Source organism: Labeo rohita, chromosome 5, assembly GCF_022985175.1.
Source record: "Labeo rohita strain BAU-BD-2019 chromosome 5, IGBB_LRoh.1.0, whole genome shotgun sequence".
NCBI classification, from domain to species: Eukaryota; Metazoa; Chordata; class Actinopteri; order Cypriniformes; family Cyprinidae; genus Labeo; species Labeo rohita.
In genome coordinates, this window is record NC_066873.1 from 35,651,407 (window position 1) to 35,672,215 (window position 20,809).

Genomic DNA, 20,809 nt, shown 5'->3' on the forward strand with positions numbered 1-20,809 from the left:
TCTGCAGTGATGCATTAAATTGATCAAAAGTGACATTGTTGACACTGCAAAACAATTACAATTTAAATAAATACTGTTTGAACTTTCTGTTCATTAATTTTAAACAAACATTTGAGCACCAAATTAGTTTATGATTTCTGAAGGATCATGTGACAAAAATTTTAAATAATAATATTTTACAGCATTACTGTTTTTTACTGTAATTTTGAAATGTTAAAAATGCAGCTTTTGTGAACTAAGGAGATTTCTTTCAAAAACATACAGTTAAAAAAATCAAAATACATGCATGGGGGGAAAAAATCTAATTCAATGCCAGTCCAAGAGGAGAAAATTACCTGCGAATGTGTTTGAGAGCGTAGTCCCTCTTTATGTATTTAATGTTCTCTCTGATGACTGAATGAGTCCCATCCTGCTGCGACAGATGGTTTTCCAGCCACTCTACCACCACTTTGTTATTGTCCCATAGATATGCCTGAAAGTTCCAATAACCAAACAATTACCTCACATGGAAAATTATTAACTTCTTCATGGTCAAGTTTGTAGATAATAGTAGTTCCAGTGATGAAGATACATGATGATCTCCAGTGTTATTTTAGCCTTATTTAGCGTATATTTGTATATTTTCAGTTATCATTAAACTTTAACGTTGAGTATTAGCTCAAAGGGATGGTTCACCCCAGAATGAAAATTCTGTCATTAATTGCTCACCCTTAAGTTGTTTCAAACCCATAAGACCCTCGTTCATCTTCGGAACACAAATTAAGTTGTTTTTTTTTTTTTTAATGAAATCCAAGAGCTTTCTGACCATGCACAGACAGCAATGTAACTGACACATTCAAGGCCCAGAAAGGTAGTAAGGACATCATTAAAATACTCCATGTGACATCAGTGTTTCAACCTTAATTTTATGCAACCATAAGAATACTTTTTAAGGAAAAAGAAACCAAAAATAGTGACTTTATTTAACAATTTCTTCTCTTCCCTGTCAGTCCTTAACGTGCGTTCACAAAAGTACTATGATGCATTCCTCTGCTTGCAAACAAGGTGCAGCATATATAGGGTTCTACATCTGAATGCCTGCTTCTGCGTAAGCAGCACCTTGGTACTCTCTGATGCATCATGGTACTCTCGTAAATGTGCGTCAAAGACCAAAAAAAAAAGTACATTACTTAATGCATAATGCAAAAAGAATTCTTGTAGCTTCATAAAATTAAGATTAAGAACCACTGAAGTCAGATGGACTATTTTATCAATGTCCATACTATCTTTCTGGACCTTAAACATGGTAGTACCACCAGTATTTCAACTTTGCTAAAAACTACTTTTAATAGTTTTAGTTTTAAATCCTAAGCTGACAATTGTCTGAATTTGTGTTACTGACTGTCAACTTCAGTAAGATAAAAAATGGAAATCTTACGTTTATTATTTCCCATCATACATGAATTAAGTTTCCTTACTTTTACAGCTCCTTCTGTCTCCACAAACCAGCGGCGTAACATGGACTGTATGTGTCCGTTGCTCAGATCTTGGTTGGCCTGCATGATCTCCCCCTTCACAACCTCCTCCAACAGCAGTCGCCGCAGACGCCAGTAAAAGAATGACCTAGCGTTCTTCCAGTCAAGGATGTCCTGAAAACATTTGATTATGTGAAAAAGAAGATCTGGTATATTTTCTTCATGTGTCTTTGATAAGATCCACAGCTATGGGAAAAAAAATCTCTTCATAAAAGGTGACGCATGGAGACTTATGGGCCTAATGTTTATACCGTGATGACACCCTTTTCCTGCATCCTTCCTGGAGTGTCATGAAGGTCCACAAACTGCACCGCCACCTGGTGGTAAATAGGAAGAAGGAAATCCTCTCTAGACTTCAGTTTGGCCTCCAAGTCTTTACGCTCCTGGCTTTGTAACTCTGTGCTTCCTACATGGAGTAGAACAGAAAACTGTGTGTCACAGGTAAACTTCCTGAGCCAGTGAGGAAATTTGTCTTTAAGTGAGATTAATTGATGTACCTAGCTGCTCAGCCAGGCGTGAATACACAGCATCAGTCCTTTGCATAGTCTTTACCAGTTCTTTCCTTCTGAACTTTATCTCCACGGTGCCCTCGGGCTCTAGAACACCCCCTCTGAAGAAGAGAAAGGAAATGAGGAGAATAATCAAATAAGAAAGAAGATTTAGAATAGTAGTAAAGTGGGGCTGAATCGACATGCTCACCTGCTTTCTCGATCTGCATAGAGCTCCATGTGCTGAAGGTTTATAGTAGGGTCGATTACGACCCATGATCCTCCTCTCAGCTCAGCATGGGGAGGGATGTAAACCAGTACAGGCTGGCTAAACTCTCGCAGGGCATCCACGATGTAAGAGCCAAATTTTAATACTTGGTCATACATATCTGAAATTCAGTGCATTCATGTTGAAAGAAACATTAGATACATTAAAAGTTGTTCTTTAAAGAAGTTTGCATGCTCACCAAGGGTGCATTTATTTGATCAAAAATACAGCAAAAACAGTAATATTGCAAAATATTATTACAGTTGAAAACTCTATGTGAATATATTGTAAAGTGTCATTTATTTTTGTGATGGCAAAACTGAATTTTAAGCAGTCAGTCAGTACTTCAGTTTTCATTGTCACATGATCCATTAGAAATCATTGCAATATACTTATTTGGCGCTCAAGAAACATTTCTAACTATCATCAATTTCGAAAACCTTTGTGCTGCTTAATATTTTTGTGGAGTCCATGATAGATTTTTACATACAGTATTATTTAATGAATGGTAGGGTTAGTTCAAAAGAACAGAATATTTTTGAAACAGTGAATGTCTTTACTGTCACTTTTGATCAATTTAATGCATCCTTTCTGAAAAAAAGTTACTTTGAATAGTAATATACATTAAAATGCAAACTCAAATGATGAAAACCAATTATATACACCTTTCATGCCACCAGAGAAGCCTCTCCAGTTGGCAAAAACCATAAGTGGAAGTTTCTCCCTGTTGAAATCCTCAATAGCTTGAGCAGTTTTATATGCAGAATCCGGGAACCACACTTGACCGGCCTGCTGATAGATCTGAGGCAGAAAAGACACTTTAAGTCCATACTGATAACAACAAATGGGACATACTAACAGCAAACACAGGAAACGCTTAGCACAGATCCCACAGGGGAGCCATAGGTGGGGCCTTACGCCATTTTACAGTGTCAGGACTCTGACCTTGGCCTCTGAGTCTAAGTTGGCTGGATCTGCTGGAATGGTAACCTCAACTGTGCGGGTCTCAACGGCAATGACCCCAAGAGGAATCCCACCAAGCCTGTAGGACATTCACAGTCTCATTCAGCTCAGAACATTGAATCAAAAAATAGCTAAATCAAGCAATGTTTGTTTGACATCTTTACTTTATGTTCCCTCTCTTACCTGGCTCGGCCCACCACCACTGTCTGTGCCCAGGTAGCCATCACCTCCATAAATGTACCATGGTCAAAGAATCCACTCTGCCATGCTCCCTTCACAGCTGTCAACACAAGTTCACAGGAATAAAGGAAGATTTGAAGAATCAACCTAAGCTCCCATGTCAACAGGTTGAGGGTATGTGTTGAAATGTTCATAACAGATTATGTGGATAATTTGATTCTTACTGGGATGGGGTCGTCCACAGAGCAGCCAACGAGGGTCATAGGGGGCTTTTGTAGGAACAAAATCGATCTCTCTTTCAACTGGATCACTCGGAGGCATTACTGGGACTGGACTTTGGTTGCTCTAAATTGTAACAGCAAACATAAATATAAGTATGATGAAACACACAGTATGCCATAACAGTCAATTTTCTGCCCTTTTGCATTTTGACTAACAGGCCAAACTACTTAAAGTCATGCTAAAGGTTACAGCTAAAGCCTGTCAAGATCATAACTGGGCAATGTAAATGTGTGTGTGTGTGTGTGTGCGTGTGTGTAAATAAAGAATGTATACACAACCGTTTAGGGTCACCAAGATCCCTTATAAGGTGCCTTAAGCCTGTTACTTGAATCTTTGCTAAATACAAGTATGATGTATATAATGGTAGAATTTGGGCCTTTTTATGCTGATTTAATAAAAAAATGTTTTTTTATTAAAAATAGACTTCGTTGAGAATTTAAGTTAATTAAAAATTACACTAGTGAGAAATCGGGATAACTACTTAATGGTACAAAAAGTCAAAACTAAGCTACATTTCCTTGTAATTCTAAATCATTATTTCTGTTTATAATTATTATTGTTTTGGGGATAAATGTGAACTGTGCATGTTTTTGTTTGTTTGCTTGCTTTGAGATTCAACCTGTAAGTACAGTATCTGTGAACAATCTACCTTTGGCATGTAGGATAGCCACTGTAGTATAGTTAGCACCCCTTCAAAGTCATCTGGAACAATGTTGTGCGTCACTCCATTGTTGTGCATGATTTGAACCCCTCCCAGCTGGTTATTGGAGGTGTAGACTTCACGACCCAGCACCTACAAAGAAATACATTCCGAATTTTAGACTTAAATCACTAATTTAAAGTGGCTTCATCTATCCTCAAACATAAAAGGAAACACGGCACACATAAATATGACACTGTACAGTTTAAGGTGTGACTGCAGATGTGAAATTCCACACCTTGTTTAGTGCCCCAGCCCCAGTCAGGATAATATGGGAGTTTTCCACTTGAATTACTCTTTGTCCTAGACGTACCAGATACGCACCAATTCCTATAGCACGACATGTGACCTAGAGGAACACAGAATGGTTACTAGATGACCAAAATGTACATAGAATATTATATAATGTATATACAATAAACTTCATTTCGATCCCAGCACACTGTAAAATGTCTGATGAAAGATGAAATTATGGATAGACGTTAGGTCTCACCATGCTTATGGTGATGATTTCCTTATAAGCCTGAGAAGTTTCTCCAGCTATTGTGCCAGAACCTCTCAGATTCTCCACTCCAAGACCATCTTCCTTCCCTATGATGTCTGTGATGATGTACCTGAGACATTATTTGAACATATAAGAGCTGAAGAGAGAGGTGTTTGGCTATAGGCCTTTCTGTGCATGCTAAAACCAGTAGGTTTACCTGGACTCGCCTCCCTCCTCTACGTGGTGACAGTGGACAGAATTAGAGGAACTGATGCGGGTGTAGTCCTGAGGCGTCAGATATAGATACTTAAAACCCTGCAGGGGCAAAACAGAATAATTCACTTGACTTGACCAAAAGCTGGAAAAACAAAGCAGAAATGCATCAAACATGATTTGTAAAATGAAAACCCAAAGAGTCATTCAGAAGTGGTTTGATTTTACGCCGCACGTGCGCAATAACATTAGCGATATAACAGCAAAATGAACACAAACCTGTCTGTCTCACATTTTCCCACTGAAAAAACTTCCAAAACAAAGATTCACATATAATTTACTCACCCCCTTGTCATCCAAGATGTTGGTGTCCTTCTTTCTTCGGTCTTAAAGAAATTATGTTTTTTGAGGAAAACATTTCAGCATTTTTCTCCATATAATGGACTGATATGGTGCCCTGATTTTGAACTTCCAAAATGCAGTTTAAATGCAGCTTCAAACGATCCCAAATGCGGTTGTAAACAATCCCAGCTGAGAAAGAAGGGTCTTATCTAGCGTAACGATCTGTTATTTTCATAAAAATAATACAATTTATATGCTCTTCAATGTCAAATGCTTGTCTTGTCTTACTCTGCCTGGAAAGTCGAAAAACTCCCATCTCATGTTCTCCCTCAACTTCAAAATCGTCCTTTATCGCTGTTTTATCTTTTTTGTCAAGGGCATTTGATCTGCTTTGAATGTTCACATGTCAGTACTTCTGCAGCGATGTAGGATGATTTTGAAATGTTGTTTGAAGTTGAGGGAGAAAATACGATACAAGTTTTTGGACATACCCTGTCTTGAGCCAGAATACACAGAGCAAGACAGAGCAAGGCAAGACGAGCATTTGAGATTTAAAAGTATTTAAATTATATTATTTTTATGAAAATAACCGATCGTTTTGCTAGATAAGACCTTTCTTTTTAGGCTGGGGTCGTTTACAATTGCATTTTAGATCGTTTGAAGCCGCATTTAAACTGCATTTTGAAAGTTCAAAATCGGAACCATTTTATGGAGAAAAATGCTGAAATGTTTTTCTCTAAAAACATAACTTCTTCACGACTGAAGAAAGAAAGACATAAACATCTTGGATAACAAGGGGGTGACTACATTATATGTGAACCTTTGTTTTGGAAGTGGACTTCTCCTTTAACTCTTTTGGAGCATTCGATCACCTTATAAGGGTCATCTGGGTCGACCCAAGCCACCTGAAACATGTGGCGGATCTCCTCCGCCAGGCCAATTCGAGCTCCACTATTGGCTGCAATGTAGATGCGTGGAATCCCCTCTTCTCTGGCCAGCTCAGATGCCCGTAAAAACAGCTCATCCTCCTGAGGCCCAAATGAGCCAATCATATGGGTAATATCATTACAGATCACAATGATATCTCTGCCCTCTGGGTACTCTGGAGTCTTCATTTTCATACGGAAAGCCACCATGCCAATCTGGGAAGCGAGGACAAACAAATGACTTACTATACAGCTAATCAATTTACTTCATTGCTGAGAATGTTGTTTCTGTACAAGGTAAATTATGACAGATGAACAGCATTCCCCTGCAATCCACAGAGAATTAGTACTGAGCAGCAGAGTGTACACACTGCTGAACAGAAAATCCCTGAAGGAAAATGGTAAGAATTCATTGAAGCACCTCATTGTCTCCTGGTAGTCTGTTCATCTGTACAAGTCTCCCCTGAGAATCGAGAACCAGTTCATTACACATCAACACGTCTTTAGGATAGCTGTCTCCTGGTCCCCAAAGTTTAAACAAAGCCTGACAACCGAAAGAAGAGATAATGGGCTAATGTCAGTCCAACAATACATCCCAAAAACAACAGCACCACAATCACAGTGAGAACAGGTTTAATCTTAACTGGATCACCTCACCTGTCTGAACATCTCAGGGAAGTCATAGACGTATGTAGTGCCAAGGCTCTGAGCCTGGAAGCGTTTGGCCTGCAGTAAATCTTTTGTGACGTATGGTGTGTTGATTAGCATGCCGTGCAGTGGACCTTGCTTGTCTCCATACGACTGGAACATTATCTGCAGAACATGAATACATGTAAGTAACCCTTATTGAGAAAATTATGAAAAACAGGAAAAGTCATGTGGTGTTCAGATACTGTTTTAGACAATGGGTGGCATTGGAGTCAATTTGTATAGTATGCGATTTCTAGTCTGTCTAGAACTGTTCAACATCAAAGTCTCACTTCACAGACACAGAGTTTTGGTAAATAACCACGTTACAGTAATGCAAGTACAGCTTCTATCTACTTGAATAAGAAAAAGACTGAAACCCTCAAGATTATGTTATTAAATATTACAACTCAGGAGTCTGACAACAACTGCAAGTATCACATTTTTTTTAAGATAGCCCAGCTAAAGTGGCAGTCAGTAGTGAATCAATTTCAGTTTACAAGAAGAAATTCAAATGCACTTCAGAGCACAGCGAAATAGAGATGAAAGCACATATACGACTTTGAATTAGCCATTGTTTTTGCAGACTACACTCACGACCCTGTGTTGTGGTTTAGCAGTCTTGCACCCTCTAAAAATAAACAGCTTTGATGTTGGTGGGAGGAACACTGTCAGCTGAAGAAACGGTACTAAGCATATTGATAAACAGATTTATGAAGCAGCTGCTGTTGTGTCTAAATTGATGAACTCTTGACCTTTGAATGTTCTATACTTGTGGCAGTGACTCTCAAAACAACTGGGTCAGATATCAGTCTATCTACCTTTGAAATCTGTATTAGAAAAAAGGTAAAGTAATTCACTCAAACACATTTATTCCTCTGTGACTACTTTGTGTTATGCAAATCTGTCATGTGGTGTAATCTGGAGACTGTAGGTTGTACCTGTCCAGTGGTGGGGTCAGTGACCTCCTTGTATAGGCTGATGTCCAAATAGTAGCCAGACTCATTGGTGAGGAAGAGGCGGATGGGAATGACATCTCCATTGGTGGTGAGGCGGATGTTGATCTTAAGCTCAGCCTGGAGAACACGCAGCTTCCATAAACGACTACCGTACCGCATCACCATTGAGCGGACGGACTCCTCTATCTGTAGGAAAAGAAGACAGAATGTAACTGAGCAATACAGCTCAGGAACACTGGCAGTAGCTGATTAATACATTTAAATGTGTAGTTCACCCAAAAATGAAAATTCTTTCATTACTTACCCTCATGTCATTCCAAAAGTATAAGACCTTTGCTCTCGAATTTTATCAAAAAAATCTTAATTTGTGTTCCAAAGATCCACAAAGGTCTTATGGGTTTGGAATGACATCATTTTCATTTTTGGGTGAACTATCCCTTTAAGGCTAAAAGAAAAAAAAGTTTACCTTTGAGGGGTCCATAATAACAGTTGGCACAAAATTGAGGAAGATGTGATTGCAGTCAGTACGAGTGGATATGTTACTGAAGGCCACTTCAAGCTCATCCATTGCTTCCAGCAATAGCCTCTCTCCTTCATTCTGCAGGTACTCAAACGAGGCCTCCTACAGAAAGTGTGAAAAGAATACATTAAAAAATGCTTCGTATAAAATAAAGGCAATTTATAAAAATACCCTACAAATACCCATCAACAACCTACAGGTCATATTTTTGTATTTTGTTATCATATGAAATAAGAACTTTGGTTTTACTTTGGATTTCTGGTTTTATATTATTCATTAGCATTAACATTTTAACATCTATTGTCTCTTAATTTCTATTGCCAAGTCTGAAAAAAGTAGGAGTTGGAAGCAATTGAGACATAATGTACATCAATATTATTATTATTATTATTATTATTATTAAAGAAATTAATACTTTTGTTCTACAAGAATGCAATCAATTGATCAAAAGTGACAATAAAGACTTCTAAATGCTGTTCTTTTACATTTTCTATTAATTGTTTAACAAAGAAATATGCATCACAGTTTTCACTAAAATATTACAGTAGAACACTGATAATAATAAATGTTTCTTCAGCACCAAATCAGCATATCAGAACGATTGTTTTTAAGAATACAAAGATTTTTAAAATACAAGTCTGACCCAAAATTTTAAATCCAATTATAATTTTGTGTAAAAATTCTATTTAGTATAGAAAATTATTGTATGATTTATGCCAAGGGTTATTCAAGCAAACATTTATGATGGTGTCCAGTTAGACTAATGTAATCACATAAATTCTGACCCAAATATTCACACTAACAAAAAAAAAAAAAAACTGAAAAATGCACTACAAGTTGCTTTAGCTTAAAATTGTAAAATTGGCATGGTAACAATTAAAGGAATAGTTCAGCCAAAAATGAAAATTCTGTCATTACTCACTCTCATGTCATTACAAACCAGTAAGACCTTCGTACATGTTCGATACACAAATTAATTGTTGTATATGCAGGATCAGAAAGCTCACAGATTTCATCAAAAGTATCTTAATTTGTGTTCTAAAGATGAACAAAGGACTTGCGGCTTTGGAACAACATGAGGGTAAGTAATTAATGACAGAATTTTCATTTTTGAGTAAACTAACTCTTAACGGTTTTAAATATACCGTGGCTTAATTTCTATTAAATATAATATTTCATACTGTCTAGTAGTAATATTGTTTACCTTGGTGATGAGGTCAGAGTGGCGAATGATGGCTCTGATAAAGAAGCGATAATCTGTGACCTCTGCACCCTCTTCCACACGAGCAGCACCCAGGTACAGCTGCATCCTATGGTGGGCGCAGGGAACGGCAGTCAGATCAAAATTACGCATACGATTCAGCTCAAGCTGGAAGGCCAGAGCCGGCTCCAGGTTACGGTAGATTCTGTCTTCATGGAACTAAAGGGAAAAAAAAGGACAATGTTCAGCTGTTACTCTATACTGTACATATTTAAAAGATGAAATCAATAGATGCATCACTTACTTCATCTCTGGCCCTGAATGTGAAGTACTTCGGGAACTCCCGCTGAGGGGGAAGATATACCTTTTTAATCTTTTCTGATTGACAATATATTTTGGCAATGGAAGTCATTTGTGTTTTTGTGCATTTACCTTTTGTGCAACTAAAAATGTGATTCTTCTGATTCCATACTCATAGAGCACAGTTTTCTGAAATTGGGCACAAAGAGAGTCAAGTCATGGCGCAGCACACACATCTAAAAGGACATCTAAAGTGTTTAAAATACTTACTTTAGAGTTAGCAAAGGCAGTGAACGCTTTGACTAAAGCATCGTCATCCTCAGTGTCTGCTTGTTTGATTGACACATTTATGATGTGTATGGGGTTTTCCTTCATGTTCTGAAACAGAGACAGATCATTAACTAAATATCGTGTTTCACAGAAAAATAAAAGTCATATGGGTTTGGAATGACATTTATTTTTGAGTGCAATATTAATGTTTGTTTTTTATCTTAAATCTGACCTTACAACTCTCCCCATCACAGAAGGTGGAACAGCCATCAGAGAACAAAGAACTCTCACAAAGCGGATCCGCAAAGCGGCAGATAACCTCATCAAAACACCTATGACACAATCAAACCACAGTTCAGATAAAATCTTGCATTTTGTTAACCATTTAATCAAATTCTCTATTTATAAAAAGAAAAAAGTGTGACGGCACCTTTTGAAGTGGTCAAAACTATGAAAGGCAACCATGGCTCCCATCCTCTGACAGGGGGGCGACAGCGCCCCCTCCAGGAAGAGCTCACTGCCCTGACGACGCATTGTTTGAAACTCTCCCGAATCATTCACAGGAACAGACACTCTGAGAAGGGAAGAGGATTGTGTATGTGTGTGTGTGTTGTGTGAGTAAATGAGAGAGTAAACAGGCAAAAGAAGGGAATTATGGGTACCAATTATGGACAAAAATGCTAAATTAATGGCACTGCTTGTGCTGTTTAATGCAAAATACTCAGTGATCTTCCTTTATATTCTCAGCTTGAGTGAAATTGGAGTATGTGTCTCATCTAAATTAAACAGGCAAGAGTTCAGGAATGGATTGGTAAATGCATTCCACATTTTTGGGCTGTGCTGAGTGGAAGCACATTTAAGGAAATTTAGGATTGGAGAATTACTCAATAAATTGACAAAATTATCTGTGCCATTAAATCCAAATCAATCAATTAAACGGATCACCCTTTGGGTCTACATTTCTCCAAGTCATTAAACAGATGCATCCAGCATGCATTGCTGCAGACACACAAGGTATTGCGGTATTGTACACACAAGGCTGACTGGTTGCAGGGAGGAGCTGTACTCTACCTGTTCAAAGTAGGACTGCTCCCTCTGAAATGAGAGCAGGTGAGTTGTTAGCATGGGATCGCCATCCTCTAAATTTGGATCTCTTTCTATCATGATTATGTTAAAAACAATCTTAGCAGAAATAGTTCTCTATAAAAAAAATCAAAATAGATTTTAATTATTATTTATCATTAGGTTATATAGGTCTAAGAAAAATAAGGAGCAAGCAAATGTAACTGTCAGAGAATCACTTTTTGCATTTTATGAGAACACATCTAAAAGCTACAATCCTTAATATACTATCCGTATTCAGAAAACCCAGTTAACGTGATTCAGTGTGATTGACCAATCTGCTTTGATTCGAAGAACTGTAAACATTTGTATAAAGATTTTTTAATATTTTAGATTTTGATGCTTTAAAATCGACATGAAAAGGTGTCACAACCATTTTACTTCCATAATGTAACATATTTCTGATTATTACATTTCGATGAAAAATGACAAAACAAAAGACAAAACTTTTGTCTTTTGATTAACCATTCACAAATGAGACCAGGATTGTGTAGGAATGTAAACAGTTCAATTTTGATTTCATGTCGACTTACACGTATATACAAAGAAAGTGCATGATTCAGTGTCTATTTTAAATAATTTAAACCTACTGTAATTTGTAAAAGTAACTGCAATCTAATCACCTATGTACCTTTTTCTTTCATACTCAAAACAAGTTGATCAATCACTTCAAACACCCCAGCGTGATGGTATGAAATCTGTTGCCCCTGTGCTGTGCTCAATACCATCGCCAAGTATAGCTTAGTAGGGGGAACCCAAAACCAGGCTTTAGCCCAAAGTCGGAAGTTAGGAGTGTAAGACAAAATCTGTTTTTGTGCACTCGGTTATATATTACTTCATTAAAGAGATGCTAATAAATAAAGAGCGTATTACGTGGGTTTGGGCATGGACTGGCTCAATGAGGTGTAAGGATCTCTTTCAGAGGAGAGATACATAGAAAACAATGTCAAAATAAGAATAAACATTACAGAGGATCATATAGAAACATCCAGCCTAGAAAATAGTTCTAGCTTAGTTCTAGCAAATACTAGCTTAATTTTTATTGCTATTCTATTACATAAACAGTGTGGTCTGTTCTGTATAAAAAAGTTGTATAAAAAAGTTGGTCACAATACTCCTATTTTGAATTCATGAGAATACACTGAAGATTTGCGTATCTGGATCATGTTTGTAAGCCCTATTTTAAATATAAAAATCTACACGTGGTTGCTGCTATACCTGTTGGGGTGGGACGATGGTAACATGAACTGGAAATCCACTGCACATGTTCCATCCTGCAGCTGATGATGCTGAAGGCTGTTCAGCTCATATGCTATATATCCCCTTTGTACGTATACCTGAGGAATTCCCACACAATACATTGAAAAGTCTTGACAGCATACCCTTAACATTTGGGAAGAAAAGGTGAAACTTTACTGACCTCTAGAGCAGCCATGCAAACCACTCGGTTGTTGTGGTAAAAGAAACTGGGCAAGACGTCAAAGATGGAGGTCTCGGACAGAATGAGTTTCTGCAAATGCAGAATTAGATCATCAAATATACAAAGTCTTAAATGGTAAAGACAAAATAATCGCTGCAGCTTTACCTTGAGGTTCTCAGGACAGAACTGATGTCCATACATATCAATAGCTGATAAAAAGATGGATTCCACCTGGTTATGTCTAAGTTCATATGAGGGCAAATGAGAGGCGATCAACACCTAAAGAAACATAGAGAGCTGTTATGGCCAGTCTACTTCTTAGTGCATAATGTGTCATATGTGACCCAGGATCACAAAACCAGTCTTAAGTAGCATGGGTATATTTGTAGCAACAGCCAAAAATACATTTTATGGGTCAAAATGATCAATTTTTCTTTTATGCCAAAAATCATTAGGATATTAAGTAAAGACCATGTTCCATGAAGACATTTTGTAAATTTCCTACCTATATTGTCCTATCAAACCATACATCAATGGCTTATTTATTCAGCTTTCAGATGGTGTAGAAAAGTTGACCCTTATGATTGGTTTTGTGGTCCAGGGTCACATATATACTTTATGCTGCCTACTATTTTATTCTAAATACTAAGCATTTTTTCTAAACAATAAGCATCATCAAATTCGTATGCTATTTTGTGTCTACACAACATTCCATGTTTTATTTAGAGAGTGACATTCTGTTTTCACAAAATTGTGTAAAATGTACATAGCAACTGTTGGCTGTCCAATCATATAGTCAAAAAAAAAGATATGTTGCTATACTGGAAATAAAAGCAGTATTATTTTGGAAAATGTTGTAGGTCATTGTAGGTGTGCGTACTTTACACAGTAAACACTACCAGTTTTTCAGTTTGGTAAGATTTTTTTTCATGTTTTTGAAAAAAGGCTCACCAAGGCTGCATTTATTTAATCAAAATTCAGTCAAATAGGAATATTGTGAAATATTACAATTTAAAATAGTAGTTTATTATTATTTTTAAATTTCAGCAGCCATAACTCCAGTCTCCAAAGTCACATTATCAAAGTCAAAAACACTTGCACAGCTTAATAGTAGTGAACAGTAGTGTATATACTGATAAAATAGTACAGTACAGTAGTATGCTATTTTTGAACAGAGTCAACATTAAAACATACTGTAAGTGAGTCAGCAGAAGGTAAAGATCACAACCCCTGAGATTTATACCTGTCTGGCCCGAAGTGCTACTTTAGAGTTTTCCATTTTACTGAGTTGTGTGAGCTCATTTAGAATGACCATGAGCTCATCAGCAAGTGTTGGGTCCCGGCCACAGAGCTGATCCTGAAAGATATTGCATTATAAATTAACTGAGCATGGGATGCATCACTAAAATCAAACTATTGCTTTGAGCTACTCCTACTTAAACATTCTGTTGCTATTTTAATAATGATTGAGGGGAATCAACTCACAAAGCCACAGATTGAGAAAATAAACAAGCACTGTTAAACAGACTGTTCACCCAAAAATGAAACTTCAATAATTACTCACCCTCATGTCTTTCTAAACCCATAAGACCTTAGTTCATCTTCAGAACACAAATTAAGATATTTTTGATGAAATCTGAGAAAAACAGTATTCTCGTAGCTTCATAAAATTACAGTTGAACCTCTAATGTCACATGGACTATTTTAACAATGACTGTACTACCTTTCTGGGCCTTGAACGTGTCAGCTGTGTTGCTGTCTATGCAGGGGTAGAAAGCTCTCAGGTTTCATCAAAAATATCTTAATATGTGTTCTGAAGATCAATGAAGGTCTTACTGGGTTAACTATCCCTTTAAGTATTTCAGAAAGGATCTTACTATGAGCATGGTGACTAGGATGTTCTTCTTGGAGACCTGAGCATGGGAGAAGATGCACTCCAGTACTGGAGTCATGTCAGGCTTATACTGCTCTCTTAGGTTGATGACACATTTATCATAATGAGCTGTCAAGAGAATGAAAGAATTATACTTTTTTTTTTAATTTAAAACTAACCATTTTCATGTTTATGTCCTTTATCTACCGTTTTCCAGAAATATTTCAAAAAGAAAGGTAAAACGTCTTAAATCATCTTCTGTTCGCTCTGATGTGACAGTGGTATCAAGATTATAGGGATACTTTTACCTTGCTGAAATTGCATCTCCACCTGAAGGTACCGTCTCAGCAGATCCAGCACAACTGATTTCATATACCCTCTAATGCCACTTCGGTACCTAAAATGATTATAGGTGCATATTGACATTTTTTAGTTAACAGAGAAGTCTTTGGTTATCTTAAGATAACAGCAGAGGTAGGATCTATTAGGTTATCAGCCTGAACCAGTTATCAGGCATTTCTTACCTTTGCACCAGTTGCACAATGCTTTGAGTGTTCATGAAGAAAACCTCTCTGTCTGCTTTCCTCTGAAGTGTAGCAGCATGGCTGTCAAGTATATTTGCTATCTGGAAGTGTTGATTAAAAACTGATTAAAACTTTTTTTGCCCCCACAACTTAAATATTTATGTAATATCTTAATAACAAATTGGTAAATCAACTAAAATTGTTGATTTCCAATAATTTGATGGTTCTGAGGATTGATAAAGATGAGTTAAACTTGACTTATGTAATGCTGTCTACAGATAAGAGCACAATCTATGTTCCAGATAAGTATATTAATTTCATCACTCACCCTTTGGCTGGGGAACTGGCAGAGCACAGAGGTAATGTTACTGGCGTACTGTGCCATGACCTTTCGAATTGCCTTCTCCACAGTAACTGGTATACGCCCTGCCACGCTGGTCATAATCTCTTGCAGTTCAAGAAGAGGTAGAGATGGATCCCGAAGTGTCTTCATCAATGTGTCAAGCCATTTCTTCAACTGTAACAACATATGGATTGGTAACAGACTGAATTGTTTTCATGCTACTATCATGAAAGTCTAATCTAATCTGGATTAATGTTCTGACTTTTTGACTGAAGTATGGTTCTGGCAGACAGTATCCATCCATGATTTTCACCAGGTTTTCTAAAACATTGTGGAACACTTGGTGAAGCCTCTCCCCTACAACAGGTAAAGGCTCCTGGGATGGTAATGGCTCTGTATTCGGCTTTACCTGGTGGAGTAGATCAAGAAAAAATATAAATTAGACACAAAAACTGTGGACTCAGAAAGTATTTTGACACTAAAACATGCATGAATTACATTTAAAAATGCATGAATGCATTAAATATCTTACCAAATTCTTTTCACATAACTATCTTCACTTTTCTTTTTTATGAGCTGATTTTTGTAAGTTGTTATTTTCTTTCATAGGGCAATTAGATTCATATAGTACATTTTGAGTGTAGTCAAACTGTCCCAATGCATATTTGGGCCAACTAACTAAACCCAAATACAAATTTTCCCAGCACTCTAAATAAAGAGTACTAAACAATTTATTTTATCATGTGCTTCATCTTGTGAGGAGAAATTATAGTTGAATCACCGGATGAATACAGCTGGGGTCGTCCAGGTCCATTCGGGCTACTATACACCCAGGCTCTAATACTGTTCCAGGTCTTTTTAAAAAGCAAATGCAACCAGAATGCTGGACATGCAGGGTCATCACCATCTTCATAACCTGTAAAAAGACAGCAAAAGTACTGTTGAGGTCAAAGGTTTGCATAAACCTTGCAGAATTTGCAAAATGTAAAAGACGTTTACATATACTCCATAAAAGAAAAAAAAATAGTTGAATTTGTAAAAAAGACCCTGTTTAGAAGTTTACATATGCTTGATTCTTAATACTTACTAAATTTACCCTGATCTTCAAATTCAAGAAGTTTTTTATCCCCCGGCTCTTAATACATTGTGTTTCCTTCTGAAACATCAGTGAGTGTTTGAACCTTCTGTAATAGTTGCATATGAGTCCCACATTTGTCCTCAATGTGAAGAGAAAGATCTCAAAATCATACAGTCATTGTTGGAAAGGGTTCAAATACACAAAAATGCTGAAAAAACAAAGAATTTGAGGGACTTGAAGGATTTTTCTGAAGAACAGCAGGTAGTTTAACTGTTCAGGACAAACAAGGGACTCATGAACAACTATCACTAAACAAAAAACACAGCTGTGGATCATTCAGTTAACAACACAGCATCAAGAATCAAGCGTATGTAAACCACACAAGATCATATACAGCATATGAAAAATGTGCATTCTGTAAACGGAAACTGCTACCTAGAAATATAAAATGCCTTATCTTTACCTCAATTTCAGCATAAGGCTGGGTAGCCAGAACATGGGATCCGTCAGCAACTAAATACTGCAACAGCTTGCCAGCAGAGGGCGACCTGAGCACCGTAGGGTCTCGCTCCTTCTCAAACACACACGTTTTGTTGCCCACTGTGATGCGGTAGCTGCACAAAATATGTGAAAAGACCACAAATGTCAGCTGGCACAAAAGAAAGTACCCTGTGGGATACAGAACAATACCTCTTCTTCTCAAACCTGTCAATCTCTTCTTTCATGTAAGTTGTGTAGCTGCTGCCACCATAGGAAAGTAGTAGACCGCCATCACTGAGTCTATGGACATCAACTTCAATATCTGAATCATTCATTATGATAACATACGTAGTGGGTGACTGGCGGGCCACCTATACCACAGAAACAAACACACATATTCAATTCTGTTAAATAAAAATTGACCAAAGGAATTTCAGTGTTTTTTATCTTACCTGTAGGCAGTATTTGACTCCATCATAGATCAGATCAACACTGACTGTGTTGACGAGACTAGCAGCAGGCAACACCTGACCCCTGAATCAAACATAAATGCATTAAAACATAGAAGTGGTTTCTTTGGGTTTTCAGTGCTTTACAGTAAATGCTGGAGTGTCCAAGTAGTGGAAATACCTCTCCAGTGAATGCAGGAAGTCAGACATGCTCTCTCTAAAACTTGCATCAGCAACTTGTAGAGCACCGCATACCACACCTAACATGGTGTCTGGTCTCTCCACCTAAAAGAAACATACAATAAAATAACATACTGTAAAACAAATGTCACTTCACTGTAAATGGCTACAAATTTTATTTTACATGGGTAAAGTAGAACAGAGTTGCTAAAGGGGTCTTACCTGCACTTTCTCTGCAATAAGGTGATCCAGCCAGCCAGTATCGATGTCATTGTTCCTAAAACTCTCCGTCTCCAATAGCTTAATGAGGTACTCAACTGTGGTCCTGAAATCTCCTCTGATTGACAGCTCCTTCATGGCTACCACCATGTTCCTGCAGGCCATAGGTACAAAGACCTCTTTGATTTATCTACTTTAAAAATAGAGCTCTATCTGATATAATTTGTTTTTTCTAAAGAGCAAAAAAGAAAAGACACAAGCATCTATTGATAGTCTCCAGGAACTTACGAAATGGCCTCTTCTCGGTTTTCGCCCCAGGAGAAACAATGCCCAAACTGAGAGTCTGCAAACTCATGTAGGCCTCCAGTTGCTCCTACACTGAAGTAACCCCACACATTCTTACTGCTGCGGAAGTTCAGCTCCTGAACTGTGCCTGAGCTTGGTTTAAAGCCCTTGTAAGGATAAAAATAACAAATAAATGAATCAACTAATAAACAGCTAAGGCGGACTTCAAGGACTGCTGCATTTAAACTACGCAAAGACTACTGAAACTATCCATTAAAACAACCGCATTAAAACTACGCTTCTAAAAATATCTTTAAAAAAATGCAATTAAGCAGTAAATGAAATCATAGCAATGAATAGCAAAGTAGTACATTTTGCAGAATAATTTCGAGGATATTTTCATGATTGTGCATAAAAAAAAGTTTGGGCTTGGAAAGATTTAATGGTTTTAAAAAGAAAGTCTCTTAAGCCTACCACAAATGCATTTACAGTTGAGGTCAAAAGTTTACACCCCCCTTTAAGAATCTGCAGAATGTTAATTCTTTTACCAAAATAAGTGGGATCATACAAAATGCATGTTATTGTTTATTTAGTACTGACCTGAATAAGATATTTCACATAAAAGATGTTTACATATAGTCCACAAGAGAAAATAATAGTTAAATTTATAACAATGACCCCATTCAAAAGTTTACATCCCCTTGATTTCTAATACTGTGTTGTTACCTGAATGATCCAAAGCTGTTTTTTTTTTCTTTTTGTTTAGTGATAAGTCAAGAGTCTTTTTTCTGTCCTGAACAGTTAAACTGCCCGCTGTTCTTCAGGGTTTTGAATGGCACAACAACGTTCTTCAGGGTTTTTTTCAGCATTTTTGTGTATTTGAACCCTTTCCAACAATGACTGCATGATTTTGAGATCCATCTTTTCACAATGAGAACAAATGAGGGACTCATATGCAACTATTACAGATGATTCAAACACTCACTGATGATGTAACTCACTGAAACAAGTAACAAAAAATGTAACTATCTTCTGAAGCCTCTGAAGAAATATGGCAGCACTAAATGAAATGAGCATTTGAACCTTCTACCAGAAATCAATCTAATATGCTGCTTTGCTCCTTACAAAATAGTTCTTCTTATTATTATCAATTAATGTTGAAAACAGTTATGCTGCTAAATTTTCTTGTGAAAACTAATACATTTTTCTCAAGATTATTCAATGAACAGAAACTTAAAAAGATGTAGCATCATAACTGTCTTCACTGTCACTTTAGAACAGTTTAATGTATCCTTGGTGAATAAAAGCATTCTTTTCTTTAAAAATAATCTTCCTAACCCCAAACTTTTGAATGACTGTGTATATGCAACAGATTTATGCCACTGTGTAAAGACTGTCCTGGGCTAATCGCTCACCTCATCTGGGTTCTCACTGGTAATGCGTGCAGCTATGACATGTCCTCGTGGACAGGGGATGCATTCTGGAGATTCAAAGTTAATAGGTGAGTCTCCCCATGGTGTTTCACCAAACAGGACACGGATATCTTTAATTCTGTAAAGAGGGATCCCCATTGCTATCTGCAGAGAGAAGGTACCAAAAGTTTATGATCAGCATTTGAGAACTATGCATATATCAACAACAACAAATACAAAATTTGAAAAATATTAGCAGAAATAAGAGTTGGTCCTACTACTTTATAGTGAGAAACTCAAAACTTCATTAAACAAACAACAGCATTAGGGGTCACTATATCATACACACAATGCTTCTGAGTCCTTTTCCTCCTGACAGCTGTACTGTGCTTTACCTGTAGCTGTGCAGCAGGAAGGTTAACGTCAGCAATCATCTCAGTGCAGGGATGTTCCACCTGCAACCGTGGATTCAGCTCCAGGAAGTGGAAACTTTCATCCTCGGTGAACAGATATTCCACTGTACCAGCACTTACATAGCCCACCATTTTAGCCAGACGGATTGCATACTGACACACAGAGCAGAAAATAAATTGTGCATGCCAATATCAACACCATTATGGTACAGTTCCTAAATCCAAAAGCTGAGAAATAATCAAATAAATAATGAAATGCACATTGAATGCTTAATATGCATTGAATGGCTTAATAGAATGTTAATAATATCTCTTACTGAAATATGTAGTAGAAAACTCATGAAAGATTTACATTATTTAAAAAATCCACATCTTTTTATACATATTTTGGATTATGGGGGGCGTCATTATTTTGATGATGTAAAATGGTTGCACTCAGTGAGCTACTGGCACTACCTGTTACTATTTTTATCGCGACACAATTTTGAAATTAAAATACTGATGTGATGACCACAGCTACTGAAAGAGCTTATAGGTGGTGATGGATATAAGCGTAAGCTTAAACCAAATGCCGTACCATCAATTTCCCCCTTAATGATTCTAAACACCCCCAGATATTGAGTGAAATCCACACTGAGAAACTCCTTCAGTGGCTGCGGCATCATGACACGCATTGGCAAGTTTACATCCTTCCAAGATGGCATCCAGTGTTTC

The 20,809-nt window shown here is 37.2% G+C and overlaps 1 protein-coding gene across 9 annotated transcripts in view; it reads right to left on the reverse strand.

Annotated features, from left to right (window-relative positions):
* The window catches only part of acacb (acetyl-CoA carboxylase beta), a 32,479-nt gene that overhangs the window by 1,445 nt on the left and 10,225 nt on the right, over window positions 1-20,809 (reverse strand). For 6 of the 9 annotated variants that reach the window (XM_051109303.1, XM_051109305.1, XM_051109306.1 and 3 more), the window contains 44 exons: window positions 20,078-20,248; window positions 19,686-19,847; window positions 18,274-18,437; window positions 17,989-18,139; window positions 17,768-17,871; window positions 17,590-17,671; window positions 17,363-17,508; window positions 17,121-17,271; window positions 16,361-16,495; window positions 15,842-15,988; window positions 15,565-15,753; window positions 15,237-15,337; window positions 15,021-15,109; window positions 14,717-14,841; window positions 14,083-14,196; window positions 13,005-13,118; window positions 12,840-12,929; window positions 12,638-12,756; window positions 12,293-12,334; window positions 11,369-11,392; window positions 10,728-10,871; window positions 10,530-10,629; window positions 10,298-10,405; window positions 10,160-10,216; window positions 10,032-10,073; window positions 9,731-9,946; window positions 8,473-8,628; window positions 7,989-8,192; window positions 7,018-7,173; window positions 6,782-6,904; window positions 6,307-6,576; window positions 5,097-5,194; window positions 4,889-5,009; window positions 4,634-4,744; window positions 4,345-4,488; window positions 3,638-3,758; window positions 3,417-3,513; window positions 3,216-3,312; window positions 2,936-3,071; window positions 2,214-2,391; window positions 2,012-2,124; window positions 1,766-1,920; window positions 1,458-1,628; window positions 336-472 (listed from right to left, as the gene is read on the reverse strand). In XM_051109303.1, coding sequence (XP_050965260.1) covers window positions 336-472; window positions 1,458-1,628; window positions 1,766-1,920; window positions 2,012-2,124; window positions 2,214-2,391; window positions 2,936-3,071; window positions 3,216-3,312; window positions 3,417-3,513; window positions 3,638-3,758; window positions 4,345-4,488; window positions 4,634-4,744; window positions 4,889-5,009; window positions 5,097-5,194; window positions 6,307-6,576; window positions 6,782-6,904; window positions 7,018-7,173; window positions 7,989-8,192; window positions 8,473-8,628; window positions 9,731-9,946; window positions 10,032-10,073; window positions 10,160-10,216; window positions 10,298-10,405; window positions 10,530-10,629; window positions 10,728-10,871; window positions 11,369-11,392; window positions 12,293-12,334; window positions 12,638-12,756; window positions 12,840-12,929; window positions 13,005-13,118; window positions 14,083-14,196; window positions 14,717-14,841; window positions 15,021-15,109; window positions 15,237-15,337; window positions 15,565-15,753; window positions 15,842-15,988; window positions 16,361-16,495; window positions 17,121-17,271; window positions 17,363-17,508; window positions 17,590-17,671; window positions 17,768-17,871; window positions 17,989-18,139; window positions 18,274-18,437; window positions 19,686-19,847; window positions 20,078-20,248 — 5,675 coding nt within the window. The remainder of the gene's footprint in view (window positions 1-335; window positions 473-1,457; window positions 1,629-1,765; window positions 1,921-2,011; window positions 2,125-2,213; window positions 2,392-2,935; window positions 3,072-3,215; window positions 3,313-3,416; window positions 3,514-3,637; window positions 3,759-4,344; window positions 4,489-4,633; window positions 4,745-4,888; window positions 5,010-5,096; window positions 5,195-6,306; window positions 6,577-6,781; window positions 6,905-7,017; window positions 7,174-7,988; window positions 8,193-8,472; window positions 8,629-9,730; window positions 9,947-10,031; window positions 10,074-10,159; window positions 10,217-10,297; window positions 10,406-10,529; window positions 10,630-10,727; window positions 10,872-11,368; window positions 11,393-12,292; window positions 12,335-12,637; window positions 12,757-12,839; window positions 12,930-13,004; window positions 13,119-14,082; window positions 14,197-14,716; window positions 14,842-15,020; window positions 15,110-15,236; window positions 15,338-15,564; window positions 15,754-15,841; window positions 15,989-16,360; window positions 16,496-17,120; window positions 17,272-17,362; window positions 17,509-17,589; window positions 17,672-17,767; window positions 17,872-17,988; window positions 18,140-18,273; window positions 18,438-19,685; window positions 19,848-20,077; window positions 20,249-20,809) is intronic. The other 3 variants (XM_051109308.1, XM_051109307.1, XM_051109309.1) reach the window with 3 other exon arrangements.